Source organism: Pelodiscus sinensis, unplaced genomic scaffold (genome assembly GCF_049634645.1).
Source record: "Pelodiscus sinensis isolate JC-2024 unplaced genomic scaffold, ASM4963464v1 ctg53, whole genome shotgun sequence".
Lineage (NCBI taxonomy): Eukaryota > Metazoa > Chordata > Testudines > Trionychidae > Pelodiscus > Pelodiscus sinensis.
Window position 1 is genome coordinate 720,553 of NW_027465900.1, and position 13,259 is coordinate 733,811.

General features: G+C 61.1%; 1 protein-coding gene across 1 annotated transcript; it reads right to left on the reverse strand.

Moving 5' to 3' along the window:
* Window positions 1-370: 370 nt before the first annotated feature.
* LOC142824385 (interleukin-13 receptor subunit alpha-2-like) lies at window positions 371-12,893 on the reverse strand. The gene is made up of 6 exons (XM_075916248.1): window positions 12,604-12,893; window positions 9,607-9,757; window positions 6,988-7,139; window positions 3,474-3,627; window positions 2,345-2,465; window positions 371-557 (listed from the first exon to the last, which is right to left on the reverse strand). Exons 1-6 carry the CDS (start codon window positions 12,628-12,630, stop codon window positions 371-373), a joined length of 792 nt encoding a protein of 263 aa, XP_075772363.1. The 5' UTR covers window positions 12,631-12,893.
* Window positions 12,894-13,259: the final 366 nt, after the last annotated feature.

The window sequence follows — 13,259 nt, forward strand, 5'->3', positions numbered from 1 at the left end:
ACAAAAACAACTGTCAAATTAATTGTTCCTGGTTATAAAAACCGATCTTGGATTTTTATCGGAAAATGGCCAAAGAAGCCACAATTGTTTTAGAAAGCTCAGATGGGTTGACAGAACACTGTGCAAGGGCTAGCTATTCAGAGGGACCATGATGGTTTGTGCATACTCCAGGCTAGGCGAGATTGGGTTAACCTCACATTATGGGCATTAGTCCGTGTCCCTTAGTCCGTGTTGGGCATGTGTCAACAGCTGCCTCACTATAAAAGGGAGCAGCCCAACTCACTTGAGGCTGACTGCCAGGGAGCAAGGATGCTTGGTGGAGGCTCCAGCCCAAGACCCGTTTCAGACCCTGACCACAGGACCTAGAAACCTAGACAGGAGACTGGATGTCTATAGCCAAGCTAAGAGGAGTCAGTGCCAACAAGCTACCTGCACCAGGGAGTTTAGACACCCTGACAATGAGCAGGGAGGGACATGCTGTGACACGCCGCACTGCAATCGGGGGCTTGGGACACATTTGCTCAGCTGCCCATTCTGCAGAAAGGTCTGGCAGGTCACTGAGGCAGAGTCACAAGCCAATGAGTCAGTGAAGTACGTGAGAGGTCGATCCCACCGTACACTAAGAAGCCCTCTTCCATCGTTACTCAGAGTGAATCAATAGTAATGATCATACAATCCCCCCCCCGCCCCCCCGCCCCCCGAACTAGACACAGCCCTCTGTGTTCCCTGGCTGGGGAGAGTGAACAGTCATTTGGAACAGAGAAAGAAATTGTTTCATTTCCTGTTGGAGAAGGGGTCCGATGAACAATTGCAGCTAGCTCATGAGTCAGGCAAGGAGGCAGAAGAAAAATCTCGTATTTTGATCTGCTCCTGTATGACGTCGCAGGACAAGCCGGATGCAAAACATGTTGACAAAGGCGACCTGACTCAGGCAGTGCCGTGTGACTAAGCCTGCGGCATTCTAGGAAAGAGGCATGTCCAGGTTACCCGACCAGGCAGCGGACGGGCGTCCTTTGGGGTGCGGCTGTGGCGCCATTTGGCGTCGTGCGAGAACACGGAGGCTGCGGTGGAGCCGCACAGCCGGAACGTTCTCTCGCGACAAGGCCGCGTGGAGCAGGAAGATGGCCAAGCGCCCGTGCCCGGAGGCCAGGCTCCTGGAAAACCTGGACAATCCTGTCTCTCCACTAACCCTAAGCTGCAGAGGACCGGATGCCCTTTCCTTCCGGCCACGCCACGCAGGAGAGACACTAGTGAACCGGCATCACCCGCGGGGATTCATCCCAGGGTTACAAAGTCCCCCTCCACCAGCAGGGCTAATGGAGGAATCCCCTTCGCTCTCACATGCTCAGAGCCCGGGGAAGTGGGGCATAAGAACGGCCAGACGGGGTCAGACCAAAGGTCCATCTAGCCCAGTATCCTGTCTGCCGACAGTGGCCAGCACCAGGTGCCCCAGAGGGGGTGGACCGAAGACAATGATCAAGCGATTTGTCTCCTGCCATCCCTCTCCAGCCTCTGACAGACAGAGGCCAGGGACACCATTTTATCCCCTGGCTAATAGCCTTTTATGGACCTAACCTCCAGGAAATTATCTAGCTCTTTTTTAAACTCTGTTAGGGTACGTCTACACTTGCACCCTAGTTCGAACTAGGGATGCAAATGTAGGCGACCAAAATTGCTAATGAAGCGGGGATTTAAATATCCCACGCTTCATTAGCATAATCTCGCCCGCATGCTATTCTGATCGCCAGCTGATTCAAACCAGGAAGTGCTCTCCGGGCCGCGGTAGTTCGAAACCCACACGGGGAGCCTCGGGCCGTGCGTGCTGTGCTCTCCGCGGAGGACGCCCTCCCTGACGTTGAGGACCGGGCTCTGCAGGGTGTGGAGACATGGCCAGACCCTTCCCCCTCCTCCCCAGAACTCAGCCTCAGGCACCACGAGCATGGCAGCTGGGCCTCTCCAGGCTCTCGCCAGGCGGGTGCGGGGCAGCGGCAGGAGGAACGTGTCCCCATGGGGCTATCCTGCGCTCGCGGCAGGGCAGCAATGCGGCTGTAGAGACGGGCTCGAGCTGCAGAATCCAGCCCCAGACACTGACCGCTCGGGGATAGTCAGACCCTGGGGCAGGCAAGTTTAGAGAGCAGGCACCAAGCTGCAAACTGCGGCTCCAGCTCCGGCGTTTGGGGCGCTTCAATCTCGCCTTCGGCTCGGGCGCGTCTCTGCTGGATTTGTGAGACGGAGGCTGTTTGCAGACCCCTCCCGCCCAGCTTTGCTCCCCGTCTCGCGGGTGGCTGGGATTCTAGCGCACTGTGTGTCCCGAGGGCCTGCCGCCCGGCGCGCTGCTACGTACCAATAGTACAGCTGGTAGCGAGCCCCGGGGGGAGCCAGCCGGCCCGGCCGCCACGTGCACGTGAGCTGCTCCCAGTTGTGATAGACACAGTGGAAGTCGCGGATCTGTGACTCCGGGTCCCCTGGTCACGGAAAAGGAAAGGCGAGCGGGTTAGTGGGCGGAGCCGAGGGACAGCCCCGCCCTTCCCCGGGCCGTCCCGACCGAGGGAAACATGCAACCACGGGAACACCAGGGCGAGTGCCCGCGGGGCGGCCTGGCTCCCCAAACGCTCCCTTGCGGCGAGCCTGGGCAGCCCAGCCCCATCTCCCCGGAGCTCGCGGCAGCGTGAGGGTGGGCAGCCGCCCTGGCGCACTGCTCAGCAGAGACCGCGGCCCCTTGCTGCCTTTGGGCGGATTTCGGTGCAGGAGGCAGCAGGGCCCGGCTGGGTGCGCGTCCCAGACCTCTCCCGCCTGCAGCCGGTTGCAAAGGGGCTCGAGAGGCGGAGGGGAAGGTAGCGCCGCTGGTCACCCTGCCGGACACGCTGCCAGGCAGGGCTCTCCGGCGGCAGGGTGTGGACAGGCCCGCGTGTGGGCAGGGAGGTGGAGCCAGGGGTTGCTAGCAGGGCACAGGCACGGGGGGCCGGACGGTCAGGGACGTGTCTACACTGCGACAACACCGGCGGGTGGCCGGTGCCAACTGACCCAGGCCCGCGGGGAGCAGGATCGGGGCCGTAACACACGAGATCCTGGGGGGCCAAGACCCTCCCCCACATGCCCCTCCCACACCAGAGCCGGGGCGGGGGGGGGGCCAAGCTAGTAGACGCTGTGTGCTCCAGCCCCATGGTGTGACGGCGGAGGGGGAGCCCTTAGCCTCAGGGGCCGGCTCCAGGCCAGCTGGGAGCCGCCCCCAGACCTTCGGTTCTCCCCCCCCCGCCCTAAGTCCACAACCCTTCCATAGCCAGTCACAGTTTGCTCAGCTAAACCATGGAACGGGTTCTGCATCTAGCCCCCGCCAGGCTCGGCTGCGCCTCTGGCGATGGAGCCGCATGGGGACAGCAGTGTCATGGGCGCGGCGCCGGCCGGGCTCCCCAGTTTGCCAGGGAAGTCGGCGGCGGGGAAGGGGGCGCGTGGAACAGCAGCCGGCTCCTCACCGTGGGCTGCCGCCGGGAAGGTGGCGTGAGTCCAGTCGCTCTGCACCTCGGAGCCATTCACACAGCGGCCCGACAGCAGCGTCTGCACCCGGGCTTCCGCGCCCCTGCCGAGGTCGAAGCTGCCCCCGAATTTCAATCGCTTCGTAAAAACAACCTGGGAGGAGACACGACATCGCACAAAGCTGCTGGGCCTCAGACCGGCAGCAGTTTGCTTGTTCTCTGCACTGTACAAAGTCACACACACACACACACACACACACACACACACACACACACACACACACACACACACACACACACACACACACACACACACACACACACACACACACACACACACACACACACACACACACACACCAGATCTTTCCCATTTCTACCGAATTTGCACAACCCAGCACTTACCCAGCACCCACCAGTTCAGATTTCTGCACCTCCCTCCAAGGCAGAGGTAGCCAGAGGGGGGCAAGTCAGCCTCTGTGGGCCGGATCAGGCCCGCCAAGCCCTTTGATCCAACCCGCAGCCCCTCTCCCCCCCAGGCCAATCAAGATCTGGGGGCGGGGCAAGTACGTGAAGTCTCCTCCCCCTTGCCAGGGGTGGGCGGCAGGGTGGGAGCGGGAGGGTAAAGATTTCACCCGCTTCTCCCGCTCCCCCGGCCAATCAGGGTCTGTGGGCAGGGGAGCAGTCTCCTGGCCCCGCCCCTAAGGCCCCGCCCCTTCTGGGGTGGCCCACAATCACTCCTGAAATTCATGAAGTGCCCCCCCCGTTCAGAAAGGATTGCCCACCCCTGCTCTGAGGCTGTGGCTTTCCTCCAAGGCACCCTAACGAAACCCCGCCAGTCACCCCACGGCCTAGCCCACGTGTCCTGTCTCACAGTAGCCAGCACCAGCTACTGCAGGGGAGTCGACAAGGGCGGACCCACCTGCCCAGAAGGAAGGCGTCTGCCCTCAAGCCCCCAGGGCCCGTTGCCCCCTTTGTAAGGGTCTCACGGCCACGGGGGCCGTTTGCCAGGGCGGGGCGCAGAGTGGAACGGAGATGCTATGGCTAGCGCTTGTGCGGCCTGATGGACCTCGCACCACCCAGCAGAAAGGAGATGAATCACCCACCCCCCTTCCCTTCTCTCTCAATCTTCATGTGGCAGAGTGCAACCAACCTCCCTCTGCGCTCGTCTGCATTGCCCTGTCCTGCCTGTGCGGCTCCGAAACACACACGGCACAGCGAGTTACAGCACAAGAACGGCCACACTGGGTCAGACCAGAGACGCATCCAGCCCAGTGTCCTGTCGCCGACAGCGGCCACTGACAGATGCCCCAGAGGGAGGGAACACATCAGGTAATCCCGTCACCCATTTCCAGACAAACAGAGTCCCGGGACACCATTCCTACCAACCTCGCTAATAACCGTTGATGGGCCTAACCTCCATGAACCTAGCTAATTCATTTTTGAACTCAGTTTAAGTGCTAGTCTTCACAACATCCTGTGGCAAGGAGTTCCACAGGTTGATCGTGCACTGGGTGAAGTAGTACTTCCTTTTTTTTAAAAAAACCTGCTACCTATTAGTTTAATTTGGTGACCCCTAGTTCTTATGTTATGGAAACCAGTCAATACCTTTTCCTTATTTGCTTTCTCCACACCAGTCATGGTTTTATAGACCTCTAGCATATCCCCCCATTAGCCTCCTCTTTTCTAAGCTGCAAAGCGCTAGTGTAAACAGGATCCCAGCACTATGAGCTACTCCCCTCATGGAAGTGGTTTACTTAGAGCGCTGGGAGATCTCTCCCCCAGGGCTGGGTCTGGGACCACCCTGCCGTGTTAACACGCTGCTGACTTAGAAGTGTAGACAGAGCCTAGGTCAGGAAGATAGAGCTAGTTAATGCTTGACCATGCGAGGAAGCTAGGATTTAGTTCCCATCCGATCTTGCACTTTTACAGGTTTTGATGCTTTTACAATATTTGCTGAACATGAAAATCCATCAAACCAGCTCTCAACTTGGTTAAAAAAAAAAAAAAAAAAAAAGCAAGCCAGGGCTTAAACAGGGAGGTGAAATAGAGAAGGATTCAAATGAAAGGAGGGGGATTTATTCACAGAAAAAAGGGAAGAGAGAACATCGCCAGATTCCTGACTCACCTTCCCCCCTGTAATGGACATGCACACTCACGGCTTGTGAATAACAAAAGAACCATGTGTTTCCAACAAGCATCTCCAGCTAATTTCGCTTCTGCGAGGTGCTCGGACACTTATGGCCTTTTTAGAAGCCCTCTGGTTCTGGGATTCCGTCTTTCAGCTCATGTGCGCGCTGGGCTCCCGGGACAGTAATTTAGTTAACAAGCCTTGCCCAGATCAAAACTTTTGGCAGGACGCTGAGTATTTCATGTGTTGCTGCTGTTTGTCTTCCTGGGCTGCGTTTTACAAAATATTTTTGCTGCCTCATCTGAGCCGGCTTCTGATTGCCTAGGCTGTCTCGTTATTTCTTCCCCATCGCCCATGCTAATGGAAGGAATGCTGGCCTTTATCAACAACGATTCCTATTTTGATACTTTTTTTTTGAGCAGCTGCTAAAATAACGGTAGAAAAACGAGCACCCTCCGATGTCCCTACAGCACGGAAGTTTTGACTTCCTCCAACCAAAGCAGAGAAACCCAGACACGAGGAACCGCATATTTTCCCTTTCCCGACCCATTTAATTCCTGCTCTCCTGGGGGAGTGGTTAAAAGCGCCCTTCCCTCTTCTCCTGTGACGCGTCAGCCAGCCAAGTCTGTGGCCTACCAGCTCAAGGCAGCATGACAGTGTGCCCAGTGTAGACGCCACTGTCCACGCCCAGGGTGAGCCAGGCTGGTCCCCATGCATTTGGCTGCCCTCTGCGAGTCCGCGTTCTGGCTCTCCCCTCGTGGCTGTTCTGTGAGCCCCGAGGGCACTGGGGAGATGCCCCTTGTCCTCGGGGGGTGTTGGAAATGGCCCTACGGCGCTGAGTGCCCAGCCTGGCACTCCAGCCTCTGCTGCCTCCCCATGGGACTGGAGCGCACAAAATCGACTCGCCTGCGTCCTGTGCAAGGAAAACGTGGGGGGGGGGGGCTCTTTCTCCTCCTCAGTCAGGGGCCACGTCAGGGAGGGGTGGCGTGTTGTGCAGCCCCCGACTGACTGTGCTGGGGGGCAGCGGCCCCCGACCCAAAAAAGGTTCCCCAGCCCGGTGTCAGTGGCAACCAAAACCCACCACCCTGGGCGAAAGAAACGCTCGAGTGTCGTGGGACTGAATGCGAAGTGAAAGTGACGGTGGCTGCAGGCCCTGAATCCGCGCCATGGCTGCCGTTATTGAGCGGTTCGCATATTTCCCAGCCTGTTCCCAGACCCGCTTGGCTGCACCATTCATCTTGTCGGTCTAACGTTTGACCGTGTCAAAGGAAGCGGCTTTAACTGTTTCCCCAGCTCGGTGTCATGAACACTCCCAGAAGCGGCAGCAGCAGAGGGATCGAAGCAGGAGCAACGCGCTCCGTCGCGCCCGGCACTTTGCCTTACCTGCCAGTCTGCGTCCCCCGTGCTGCGGTACTTTAACTTGTACTTGACTGTGCACTGGTCCAGCGTGGGCAGGGAAGGCGGCGGCAGCCATTCGAGATGGAGATAGCCTAGGAGCCCAGGGTCGATTATCTGAAGATTGCGGGGACGCTCGACTGAAAGAGAAAAAGCCGTTGGGTAAAGCAAGCGGCTTTAGAGACAGAAAAAGCGCAAACCGGCATCGTGCTTGGAGACGTCGCCTTGTAGCCACAGAGTCTCAAAATGCTTTGCTCCGAGGTCACGACCCCACTATAAAACCGCAGCTGCCGGCCGGAGAAGCAGGAATTTCCCAGGCGCGGGTCCAAGTGTCTAAGGACGGTCAGTGCAGAACAGGTGAGCAGGAATGTCGGAGCCACTGGAATGGTGAGGCTGCCCGGGACAGCTGGACCTTGGCCAGGCTCTAGGTTCCTAACGCTGCTCCCGGGGAAAAGGCGACGTCTCACGCGCCCGCCCCCGACTCCCTCCCTGCACACGCCAACACAGCCGGGAAAGCCACTTTGGACGTGCAGGAACCCCACTCCCCTGCCTGCTTTGGCTTCCGAACTTTGTTGTGCAACATCACAGCTCCGCTTTTCCGTTGCAGTCAGCGCTTGCAATTTCAAAGGACAGAGCTAGCAGAACCATCACAAGTCAGCTGCCTCTGAATCCATGGTGCACCCACAGCTTGAATACTGTGTGTAGGTGTGGGCGCCTCATCTCAAAAGAGATCTATTGGCATTGCAAACGGTTCAGAGAAAGGCAACACGAGTGAGAAGGGGTTTGGAACAGGGACCATATGAAGAGAGATGGAAAAGTCTGGGACTTTTCACCTTAGAAAAGAGGAGACTAAGAGGAGATGTGACAGAGGTCTATAAAACCATGACAGGTGCGGAGAAAGTGAATAAGGAAAAATATTTATTTATTCCCACAATATAAGAACTAGGGGTCACCAGCACAGAGTCAACCTGTGGAACTCCTTGCCAGAGGATGTGGTGAAGAGCAGGACTTTAACAGGCTTCAAAGAGAGCTAGATAAATTCATGGAGGTTAGGTCCATCAATGGCTAAGCTGTGTAGGGAAGGTGTCCCTAGCCTCCGTTTGTCAGAGGCTGGAAATGGGCGACAAGAGCAGGATCACGTGATGATTCCCTGTTGTGTTCCCTCCCTCTGGGGCACTTGGCACTGGCCACTGTCGGCCGACTAGATGGACCGTTGGTCTGACCCAGTCTGGCCGTTCTTACAGTGGTTTTTCCCCTTTTAAGAGAACATGCAGTAGCTACCCAAAGTCACAGACAAGAAGCCCATCTCTCCTTAAATATTCAATTCAGCCTGTTAGATTTCTGTGGAGCACGGGGATGTAGGACCGTACCCCCCGGGGCAGCCTAGGATGCAAACCAAAATCATCTCTTATTTTGGGCACTGTCCATCACACAGAAGCACTTCTAGGCTTGTTTTCACGCCAACTTACAAATGTCCAGCACGTGCTACATGACAGTCGCTGCCGTACCGGAACACGGCAGAGTGCCTTGCAGACACATTGCGTATTTTTTAAAAAGGCCGTTCCCAGTTCTTTGGCTTTGTATGTTTCATTGCCACTTATCTTTCCTCGATCAGTCCCGAGTCGATTTCGCATCATCTAAGGGGTTTTCTTTTTCCCTCTACGCACTGTTTGGAGACCCGGGATTACAATTTGGAGAATTGGGGTTTGTGCCGATGCGGTCACATGACAGCGATTATTCACCGTTGCCTGGGCCGACAGACGGGGTTCAGTGCAGTGTTTAAAGATCGCTTTCCTGCGGGTCCCAGGCTTCTGTGCCTTCCCTGCTCTCAGCCAAAATTCACATATGCTTCCCATTTCCACGCGGCCTTAGGAAAGCTGCCTGCAGCTGCCTCTTTTAATGGAAGACGACTTCCTAAATCAGAGTCCAAGTGCTCCCTGGGGGAGTCTGCCGGAGAACGGCTCGCAGAGGACTGGCTTATTGTAGCCAAGGCCCCAAAACCCCATAAATGCTGTCGGGCCCCATTTTTTCCCAGCTCAGCGCAAGGTCTGTGAGCAGCCCGGTGTGGATGGCCCAGGCTCAGCAGGGAGCCAGACGGCTGCGATTACGGTGTGGCTCGGAGCAACAGGCCACCTCTCTGATAATTGTCATCATAATGTAGACACAGCAAATCCGGTCTCTTGACAGTGGGGAGACGGACTGGCCCTCGCGGACCCTTGCTGTGCTCTGTAGATACTGTGGTAAGTTCTGCCCATTGTTTAATCTGAAGCGAGCGTTAGACAATAGAATCCCAGGGTTGGCAGAGACCTCAGGAGTCATCAAGTCCAGCCCCCTGCCCAAAGCAGAACCAATCCCAACTCAGCCAACCCAGCCAGGGCTTGGTCAAGCCGGGACTTAAACACCTCTAGGGATGGAGATTCCACCCCTCCCTAGGGAACCCAGCCCAGCGCTTCCCCACCCTCCTGAGGGAAAACTTTCCCTCATCTCCAACCTAGACCTCCCCCAATGCAACTTGAGCCCATTGCTCCTCGTTCTGTCACCACTGAGACCAGCCTCTCTCGAACGCCCACCTCTGCCCCGTGTAATCACAAATGCTCCTTGTTTTACCTGATGTCTGGTGTGCGGAGGAACGTTTGCCGAGCCATGCTAGGGCTAGGAGGACAGCCCAAATCCCCCGGGCGTCCATTTGTGGGGAAAACCTCAACGCTTCCCACGGGGAAGTTGGAGCGCGCTGGGAAAATATTTGCACCGGAGAAACCTGCAAAATAAACCAGGCGGAATAATAGTTAAGGCGCAGAGCCAGCTACCCCAGCGAAGCAGATTTCACCTGCCTTGCGAGCACCAGGACAGCCTGGTGAGCATTTGGTCAGTTTGGGTCCTAGCTGCCTGTAGCCAGGTGCGTCTCAGCGTAGTGGGGACACAAGGTGGGCCTGGGAATATCTTTTGTGGGACCAACTTCTGTTGGCGAGAGACCAGGCTTCAAGCTTACCCAGCACTGTGCAGCTCGAAAGCTGGTCTCCCTCCCCAGCAGAAGGTAGGTCAATAAGAGCTCTCCCCCCCCCCCCCTCTCTCTACCCACACCTATGTCTACACTACAGAGTTGTGTCAGAAAAATGGCCATTCTGACAAAACCCGAGTTCCGTCCACACTGCGATCACTTCTTTAGAAAGGAAATCAAAGAGCAGGGGGGTTTCCCGACATTCACAACCCTCTTTCTAGGAGGAAGAAGTCTCTTTCTGAAAGCTCCTTTGGCTCCCAGCACCTGCCGAGTGGGGCGGCCCGGCTGCGGGGGCGCTGGCGCGGAAAGGCCCCGTGGCGGGGCGCAGTCGCCGCGCACACGGGGCTCTGGAGACGCCGGCACCGCTCGTGTCGCGCGGGGAACCGGCAGCCCCGGGTGCGCGGGGGCCAGGGCGAGTCAGGGCGGGGCCGGGGAGACGGACACGCGCCCCCATCCCCGAGCGGCGGCCCCCGGGCAGCCCCGGCCGCGCTGTCCAGGCGCCGAGCCGCTCACCTGGCGCGGGGCGACCCGCAGAGCGCTTCGCTGTGCGCCGGGCGGGGCGAGAGCGGCACCTCGCTCCGGCCGCAGCCAGCCCCCGACAGCCGCGCTCCTCCTCGTTCACCTTCCCGTCCCAACCCCTCCGCTCGGGCCTGCCCCGCGGCTGCTCCCCCCTCGCTGCCCAGCGCCTCCTGCTTCCTCCTCTCGGCAGGGCCGGGCCGGGCCGCCCTCCCGAGACCCGCCAAGCCCCGGCCCGCCCCCCGGCTCGCTGGGGCCAGGCCACGGGAAGCTGCCCCCGCCGGGCACGTCTGAGCAGCGTCCCCCCCGCCCGCTGCATCGCGTCCTGCAGCCACCCGGGCGCTGCTCCCTAGAGCGCCTCCGGCCTCGGCCTGGGGTCCCAGCAAGACCCAGGCCCGGGCCGTCTCGTGTGCCCCGTGGGCAGCAGCCGCCGCCGCCCGCCCACCCTGGAGCGCCCCAGGCGGCCAAACCAAACTGCCCCGCTCTGGGTCAGCATCCGCCGGTCTCCCCGCTCCGGGACCAGAGGGGGCGGCCAAGCCGCAGCGTCCCCCCGCCTGCCAAACAGCCACACTTCGACTGGGACGGCGCGTGCTCCGCAGCCCCCCGCTCCCGGCAGGTCCCGCGCTAGGAGCCGGGAGGGAAGCGCAGAGCAGCCTGGAAAGTTCCCCGGATTTGCGGGAGACTTGACCTCAAACCCCCTCGGGCTTTCCCGGACTAATGCTTCAAACGCCCCCCCCCGGCGCCTCTGCCAGAGTCCGGGGAAGTTTTGCCGAGTGAGGAACCGCATCCGGCCTTCCTGTCCCATCCCCAGTGCTCAGCTCCCGCATTTCCCTCCGCTGCAGCACAGAGCTGGAGCCAGCGCCCGGGGCAGCCGCCAGGCTGGGGTGGCTGGGCTTGCAGCAGAACCGGTACGTCCCGAACGTGTAGGGAGACATCGCTCGCCACACTCCGGCTAATTGGCCCCGGTGCCCTGCCAGCGGCCCACAGGAACCAGCATCCTTGTTACAGACCAGGCAGGAATCGAGCAGCCTCTGTGCAAGCAGGATCGCTGAGCCCCGGACCCCGAGCCCCGAGCCGCCGAGCCCCGGACCCTGGCCCCGAGCCACCGAGCCCCGGACCCTGGCCCCGGACCCTGGCCCCGAGCCGCCGAGCCCCGGACCCTGGCCCCGGACCCTGGCCCCGGACCCTGGCCCCGAGCCGCCGAGCCCCGGACCCTGGCCCCGGACCCTGGCCCCGAGCCGCCGAGCCCCGGACCCTGGCCCCGGACCCTGGCCCCGAGCCGCCGAGCCCCGGACCCTGGCCCCGAGCCGCCGAGCCCCGGACCCTGGCCCCGGACCCTGGCCCCGAGCTGCTGAGCCCCGGACCCTGGCCCTGAGCCCCGGACCCTGGCCCCGAGCCGCCGAGCCCCGGACCCTGGCCCCGAGCCGCCGAGCCCCGCACCCTGGCCCCGAGCCGCCGAGCCCCGGACCCTGGCCCCGAGCCGCCGAGCCCCGGACCCTGGCCCCGGACCCTGGCCCCGAGCTGCTGAGCCCCGGACCCTGGCCCCGAGCCGCCGAGCCCCGGACCCTGGCCCCGGACCCTGGCCCCGAGCTGCTGAGCCCCGGACCCTGGCCCTGAGCCCCGGACCCTGGCCCCGAGCCGCCGAGCCCCTGACCCTGGCCCCGAGCCGCCGAGCCCCGGACCCTGGCCCCGAGCCGCCGAGCCCCGGACCCTGGCCCCGAGCCGCCGAGCCCCGGACCCTGGCCCCGAGCCGCCGAGCCCCGCACCCTGGCCCCGAGCCGCCGAGCCCCGCACCCTGGCCCCGAGCTGCTGAGCCCCGGACCCTGGCCCCGAGCCGCCGAGCCCCGGACCCTGGCCCCGAGCCCCGGATCCTGGCCCCGAGCCGCCGAGCCCTGGACCCTGGCCCCGAGCCGCCGAGCCCCGCACCCTGGCCCCGAGCCGCCGAGCCCCGCACCCTGGCCCCGAGCCGCCGAGCCCCGCACCCTGGCCCCGAGCCGCCGAGCCCCGGCGCTCACCTCTCCAGCACCACCCAGCCCAGCCACCCTGCCCTGAAGGGAAGAACTCCCCACCCCCAGGGCCCTTGGCTTTACCGGCTGCCCATTCAGCCCCTGGGCCATCCGCTGCGCCGGATGAAGGCCGGAGAGTCCTCAGCCTGCCTATGTGGGCAGAGGGACTGTCCTTGGCCGCCACGACAGGACTCCTGCTGCCTACGGGGGATTGCATCATTCTCTGCCTTTGGCCAAGGGGGCAGCTGCCTCACCGAGAGCCTGTTCAAGGGCCCTGGGGGGCAGGGCAGGTGCCTGGAGCCACAGGGGGTCTGAGCTCCGAGCACACAGGCCACTGGCAGGGCATGGTTGGCAGCAGGGCAGGGCGTGTCACCGGCACCTCCTCACCCCCGAGCAGGCTGCACGCTGCTCGCCGGCTGGTGAGCTCGTCTCAGCACCCGCCAGCCTGGGGCCCCGGGCCCCTCCCTGGGATACAGGGGAGGGCAAACCCTTGGACCAAAGTCAGTCTCTTCCTTGTCCTGAAATGGGGAATTGGTGGAAACCCGGGTCCGCCTTCTACTCCAGGTTCCAGCCCAGGGACCCTGTGCTAGCAGCTGCCTGTAATGATGCTGGTAACAGCCATGGGACAGCTACACCCCCCTGAGCCCCTTCCCCAGCACCAACCTTTCCACAGGGTCTTCCTCCGGGTACCTGCTTGCGCTTGTTCCTCCAGGCCCCTTCAGCCCTTTTCGCTTCAGTGC